The following is a 7,369-nucleotide window of genomic DNA, read 5'->3' as shown; positions in this document are numbered from 1 at the left end:
TAGTTACCCACTGCTCTCTGTACCATTTAACTCCTACCTGAGAGGGCTGTGTGGCAGAAGGATCTTTCATGCAGACTTAAGGCTGCTCTAATTTATACAGGCAGCAAATATTCCCAAAGGGACAAAAACAAAGCCAAAACATGACATGACAATGGAGTGTCCTTACCACAAAGCCTTTCCACCCAACACAGTCTGTTTCACGACAACAATAGTGATGGTGATGGGATAGTGACATAACAGCCTTAGCATCTGTTCTACAACCTGATTTGATTAACTAGGGGTCCAGATTTAGGGTCTGATTATGCCACCAGTGCAACACAGAATAATCTCAGAAAGGTTTCTGATGCAGTCAGTTTATTGAAAAGGCACCAGTTTCTAGGAAAAAGGTGGGAGCATTGATTAAAAGTTGTCCTCAGATTTAAAACTATTAATGGATTTTTTTTCAGTCTCACTCTATCTTCTCCATCATATCAAATCTTGACCCCTAAGATGACAGTCAGCAGTCCTTAACAGAAGAACATCTCTGCAGATCCTTTATCATCTTTCTCTCAATTGATTCACTCTCTCTTTCAGATTATTTGAATTCACAGCCTTTCTCCTTTGTCAATCTACAAAACAATTTGTAGTTTGTATGAAACAAACTCTAAAAAGATGTGTTGTCTTTTGCTATATATATATTAAGATGCATGCTCTTATCATTTCCAAAATATTTGCTGGGTGGGGGAGTCTATTTGTGAGTATTTATATACTACTGGCTTGTGTGTATATACACACACACACACACACACACACACACACACATTGTATATCAAAAGGATTTTTTCTCTATTTTGAACAATCAGCTTTAACTCTCAAAAACCATTTTAGAAACTATATTCAGATAAAACTAGGAAGGGCCATACTGGAACTATCTAATCTAGAATTCATGTTGGGCTAAGGCCAGATGTTTCAAAAAGCTACATAATAAACTAACAAAAATGAAAAATCAGTTTCTCAATCCAAGTGTATCTAAAATACTTTTTTAATTTTGCGCAAATTCACAAATGATACAATATTGAAGTGTTTTTTAAACATACTGTACAATTATATTAGTTAAATGTTTTACATCAAGGCACAGCACACCATATTTTACAGATATGCCTTGAGAGGCAGCAACTTAATGTAATCCCCGAGATTTGGCAATATTGCCAAGATAAATAGCATGGATCACAGATATGCTAGAAGATAAATAAATAATAGATGCTGTCACATTTTATTTGAAATACAATTGCATATAAAAAGAATATACAATAATTTAACTTGAATAATTAGATTCTCTTTTAATATACGTAACAGAAGTACTTTCATTTGTTTTAAACAAAACATTTTTAAATACTAGAAGGATGCAAAAATGAAACTCTATTTGGCCTTGATTTATGGAGAAGAGTTGCAAGTTGCTTTCATAAGAAATCAAAAGGAGTTGATTTATTTCAGTTTCATGGCAATCTGAAAAAAAAGTAAATCCAGAATTAACAAAATTCTGATACTGAAATGTTAATACTGTCATAACACATATCCACTGATTAAAACTATTATTTGAATGACACAGCTTTGTTTTATAAATGGGACACACATTGCAACTGATTATTTAAGTAGCACATCCACTGCAAGCTCTCCTTGTACAAAGTTTAATAATGCACAATTGGAATTATATCATACATTTGAATTAGCCATTCTTTGTTTATGATCAAAAAGTGAGTCATCATAAGCCTATTTGTCATTCAAACCACAGCTGACACTCTACAGACTGACATTTCTTGGTAAAGTTATCTATATCATGTATATTGTAGTGTGTTTACCATATTCCTGGTGTCATTCCATGTTTTATATTTGAATGTCTCTCCTTCGCCTGCCAAAAGCTTTAGATCCCACATTGGTAGGTACAAAGTTGTTCTTGCCAACTGCTCCTGATCTGCTCAGGAAGTCTGCCAGACGATGGGTCACACAGGTTGCTGTATTGCAAGCCCTTTTCTGTGCTGTTACACTGCTTTTCAAAGAAAAAAAAGGAAATGAAAATTACCTAAAGAATATATCAGAGATTCAAATAAAATTAAATTTAAGCGGTAAGGTAAGGTTCTACTTAGAAAAATGTTTCTACAAAAAATTTGATTCAGAGAGTCTGCTCATTATGTCTTAAGGACTTCCTAGTATGTTCAGTTTATGAGTTAATAATGTGCATTTTTCCTACCAGGCTGGCAGACTAAACCAGCTTGTGAAAGAAACTGACATTTTCTTTCTTATGCACCCCAGCGATAAAGGTTCTGTATACCAAAGGATGCCTTGGTTTCACTTGCGCAACTCCATTACCTTCAGCAAATAACAAAATAATAAAATGTACACAACTCTGTTCGTGATAGACAAAGAGGAAGAACATCTAGCTAAGCTGTGCTCCATAAGTCCTGCAATAGTAATGGCATAAAGTAACAAAAACATATTTTAGCTATCCAGTTCAGCACCTAGTCCTCTGAACAACTGTAAGGTGTATGATCCTGCTCTTCCTGAGGACAACTGAAGTCTTGAATGGACTTGAGTTCAGCAGGGTCAGGAGTTCACCCAACAAATAAATCTGTTGGTTAAAAAGGGATCTATTTGGGGGAGTGGGGTTACATTTCAGAGTTGAACCGCACTTACATTAAAATTGTGTCTATTCTAGGTATTTGACTGTTTTTTTTCTGATCCAGCAAAACCCTTGAACAAGAATAATCCCATTGACTTCAATAGGACTACCCACTTGCTTAAATCAAGGCATATAGTTAAATATTTTACTGGGTTTGGGTCTTTATATACATTAATTCTTCTTAGTTTTTGTTCAAGTTAACGTCCTACTGAAATGAACGAGAATGTTGCTCAGGTTAGGACTTCATTACAACAGAGTTCTTAATCAGCAAGAAGAAACATCATTGGCAACAGTATAATCTTTTTCTTAACAGGTCTCTGGTTAAGAAATATATACTGAAAGATTTAAAAAATGGGTAAAGAGGCAAACATGGTGTCATGAAATTATTCAGATAGCCAATGCATCAGCATGAAGAAATTTAATGTAAATAGTTCTAAATAAAATAAAAGAAGAATATTAGATTTCTTACCTTGATGACTTCAATGAGAACATAGTTTTAAACTGGATTATATTTCTAGTATTTTTCTAACTACTTAAGGCATGCAGTTGAATCCTTTGCCGTTTCAAAGACTTAAAAGGGTCCACAAAAACTGTTTTACTAGAAAAAGATGGTGGTTTTTGTTTTTTTGTTTTTTTGGGTTTTTTTACACATACCTACCTATTGAAATAATTCTAAACTGTCTGAGAGTTATGTCTTTATATATGCACTTAGCAAAATGTTCTACTATTCTTAAATTAACTTACTATACAACTTCTGCATTGTACTGACATTCTTGAAGACGGAAAAGTTTGTTAATCTTTTCTGGCTTTCTCTAGAAATCTCAGATGCCAAAACAAAAAATTAAAACAACAGACCTAATCCTTATAGAAAAATAGGTTTATTGAACAAGTGCATGAGCAGGCATGAAAGAAGAGTTTATTTGTACATGGAGTAGCCAGAAATGAAAAGCTTCATTTAGAGTTTTTTAAAATAAATGTCTAAGAAAATCATTTCAAATCTCAAAGCAGTGCTGTTCATTCGTATTTATTTTATTTGGCATATGCTTGCTATTTCTAACTTGGTATGTTATGTTCTTTATCTTCCTAACTGAAAGTCCATCTCAAATATTCTCTGTCGAAAACAGAATCAAAAGAACATAGTAAAGTTAGCAATCAAGGTTAGATCCACATGCATCAAGTTAAAAAAAAAAGGGTAGAAATAAGCATGTCTAGTTGTTTCCTAGGGATTCCCCATAATTTGCATAGCGCTCATTTTCCAGGTCATTCAGCACATTCCTTTTCTTGCCAGGAGTTCCAGCCCCGACGTCAGTACGAGGGTAAGTTTGCAATTTGTGCAATTCTTGAGACAGTTTGCCCAGTACACAAGTACTCAGACTGGCACAGCGTTTGGAAATAGGTCTATCCAGGCTGCAGGAGGGAAAAAAAAAAACATGCCAAAAAAAAGTAATATAAACCATGCACAGTCATGCATTACATTCCTAGATAAATAACTGTAGCTAGAAGACAAAAAGAAAAGGGAAAAACCTCCCCCAAGGGGGGGGGGGGGGGGGGGGGGTCATACAAGGGAGAGTAAATCAGAAAGGGCACACAATTTATCATGGATTAAATTAATATTGTTTTGTTGAACAAGCAAGTCACTTAGCTTTTTAGACATTAGCACTTAAAAGGCAAGATGCTAGCAGTTAAGGAGCAGGAAACTTCTCTTTCAGTATATCCAACATGCTGTTCTGTTTCTCATTCATCATCATGCCTTGCAATAGGAGTTTATTAAGGATAATGCAAATTTATACTTGCATGCCTTGGCTTTCTGGGAAAGGATGGTGCTACGTGCATTAAGGGGAATGCCCCAACTTCTGCCAATGGCTGTCCATGCCTTACAATAGCATGCATTTTCACGACAGAGAATTCAAGAGTGATTAAACAGCCCTCAGCACTTCCACCATTAAACATACCTCTTGCTGTCATATTTTAACACAACCCCTTTCAAGTTCAACTCGCCCTCCAATGGCTTTTTTATTTTCTTTCAGTTGTGAAAAACAGATAGAAGCAGGTTAACTAGGTGGAAACCATTTTCCTGATACTGACATGAGAAAACAGCTCTGTAATACTGTCCCTTTTCAAATATTGTATAAAGTCATCCACAGTCCCAAGTGAAAGGTAAGCCTTAGCCTGTCCAAGCATTGGCTGAGGTTGCTCTTGTTGAGAAATCAAATAGACACACATAGGGGTCAAATTTCCCCAGTGCCGTGCACATAACCCCAGGGCTGCAGTCCTTACCTATTCCCTTCAGTCACTTTTTCCAGGTCTTCTGCTGTCATCTGTATGAATTCTTTCACCAATGCATTTAATAACCTCCGAGCTTCATAATCACTGAGTGTCACTCGATCTGTCATAGACTCTAAGCCAGGTCTAGGTGGAGACAAGCAAGACTGCATGAATATAATCCTGGCTGTTGCAGGGAATCTTGCATAGGATGAGATAGATGGAAGAGTTCTTTTATGTATTCTTCCTTATTACCAAGAGTGTCTTTAACTGATAGGCATGAGTAGCTTTGGCTTGATTGTAACTTATCTAACATATGAAGAAGTAATATAAGTAATCTATTATGTATTAGCAAATATATAGCTCAAACTTACAAGATCTAGGGATTTTTTTTCATTTTACCATAACCCATATCCTATCTAAAGCAATAAGAAATACTAAATATCACTACACTGTTCAGACAAAGTACCTTGAAATTCATAAATGTCCACAGTTCTCTGATTCTTACCTGAGTGGAGCTGCCTGGAAACTATCCATCTGGCAAACAACCAAGGCATAAACAGCAAGGAAAGATGAAATCTTCAGCATAACCATAATGTCCTCTCTATAACAAAGAGTTACATCAGTGGCCATTTTCAAACCCCCTCAGTTCTATCAGATGTACTTAAGAGTACATCTTTCTCTACATACAAAACTTCACACTAACTCATTGGGTTTTTATTGCTTTTTTAATCATTATCTTTGAATTTGTCTTCGTTATTGACCTTCTACTTTTATCTTCTTATTTTTTTCAAATATTTTAGGATTACTATATGTATTTAAATTGTACTCCTTGGCGTTTTTCAGTATTATAATTCTATAAAGTTCAAACTGGTGATGAATATCTGACTAGCTAGAGAATTACATATCATTTTGTGTGTTTAATGTGTCATATAGCAGTTGGACAAACTAGCCTCTCAGGTATAGCACATCTCAAGAAAAAACACAAAAGTAATTCAGATATCAAAATATTCCATGGCCAAGATAGTTTCCTGTGAACATGTTCTGTGGACTAATTTGAATATGTGCAGTATTTAATTTTACAGTATTTAGCAGTAAGCACAATTACATTAAAGAGTGCTCATTTCTTGATCTAATTGACTCGCTAATATCCCCTGTCAAATGCACATTAGATAAGATTTAAAAAACTGGATTATTTAATTTTACCAAATAATCTCAAATCTCAGATTAACAGAATGAGTCAATCAGAAGAAAACTTGATTCAAGGGATAAAAATAAAAAATAATTATATTTTAAAGAATTTGTCTCTGCCACCCCCTTTATTTCAAGTATATTTAACTTAATTTCAGCCTATTATTACCTGCCACATATACTGCTGGCTAACATAAAATGTAGGATCTCATTTTCCAGACCTTCATAGGATTAGAATTTCCATACAAATTTTATATTACTATTTCACAACAGATTTTATGAGAAGCTTAAAATGATTAGAAAAGAAAAAAAGCTCTTCAACCTAATCATGTAAAAGAGGCTGGTTTGTTCGTTCCCTGGAAAATGTAATAAAATGTATGTTTTTATTTCCTTACAAATATTATAAGCGCTAGTGGATAATTTTACTGACTTGTGCATGGCTTTTGTTCACCTGTTTTTTTAAGGAAGCCTGTAATGAGGAACTTAGCAGCCCCATATAAAATGCAACCAGTTGCAAATGAGACCCTCTCTGAAAGCACAGGCAGAACAAACTGGAATAGAATAAAGCATCCCTAGCTGTAAACTAAGCATCATTTGAAACCCTTTCTTAGATCACAGGCAAGCCTTACAAATTCAGCTGCGGTGAAGAAGATTTAGCAAACTAAATTTTAAAAGACGGAAACCCACACTTACCTTGCAATGCAAAGCTTCTTAAGAAACAGTAAAATGTGCTGAGAGTTTCCTCAATATATGTTTCTAAATCGTGATCCTGTTCAATGCCCAGTACTCCCTTTTATATCTACCGCCAGGGAAAAAGTGTGTAGGCGTTCGCCCAGCCCCCGCCGGCCAATCGCATGCTCTGTTGGCAAAACGCAGCCAATCCGCAACGGAGTTTGCGACTCCAAGCTCTCAAATTACGTCATCTTCCAGTCACTGAGTATTCCATTCACAAAAATTTGCCAGTCATTTGGCTGGATCTGCTGGGTTGATTTGCATTGAGGTCATTGAACGAAAAAAAAGGTGGGGGGAGAGGGGAGGGGGGGATCACTTCAGACAATTAATGAAAAGTAAGGGAAATCGTCTCGAGCCATTAATAATGTACAGTCCACCCCCCTTCCTCCCACCCCCTCAAAAGTACCATATCTTTTTAATGAAAACTTCAGAGGACAGGTTATTTACTTATTAGAAGCGACATCTACTGCAAAAAATACTGCATTGCAGACCGGGGTGGGGAAGGACGTGGGGAAACGATGGATTGTC

General features: G+C 35.7%; 1 protein-coding gene across 1 annotated transcript; it reads right to left on the bottom strand.

The window, feature by feature from the left end:
• Positions 1-3,553: 3,553 nt before the first annotated feature.
• Positions 3,554-7,081, bottom strand: CALCA (calcitonin related polypeptide alpha). The gene is made up of 4 exons (XM_006018232.3): positions 6,803-7,081; positions 5,427-5,522; positions 4,934-5,065; positions 3,554-4,063 (listed from the first exon to the last, which is right to left on the bottom strand). The coding sequence occupies exons 2-4, from the start codon at positions 5,510-5,512 to the stop codon at positions 3,865-3,867; spliced, it is 417 nt and encodes a 138-aa protein (XP_006018294.1). The 5' UTR covers positions 5,513-5,522; positions 6,803-7,081; the 3' UTR covers positions 3,554-3,864.
• Positions 7,082-7,369: the final 288 nt, after the last annotated feature.

Source organism: Alligator sinensis, unplaced genomic scaffold (assembly GCF_000455745.1).
Source record: "Alligator sinensis unplaced genomic scaffold, ASM45574v1 scaffold502_1, whole genome shotgun sequence".
Taxonomy (NCBI): Eukaryota; Metazoa; Chordata; order Crocodylia; family Alligatoridae; genus Alligator; species Alligator sinensis.
Note: the sequence above shows the minus strand (reverse complement) of the source record. Positions and strands in the feature narration are given on the sequence as shown.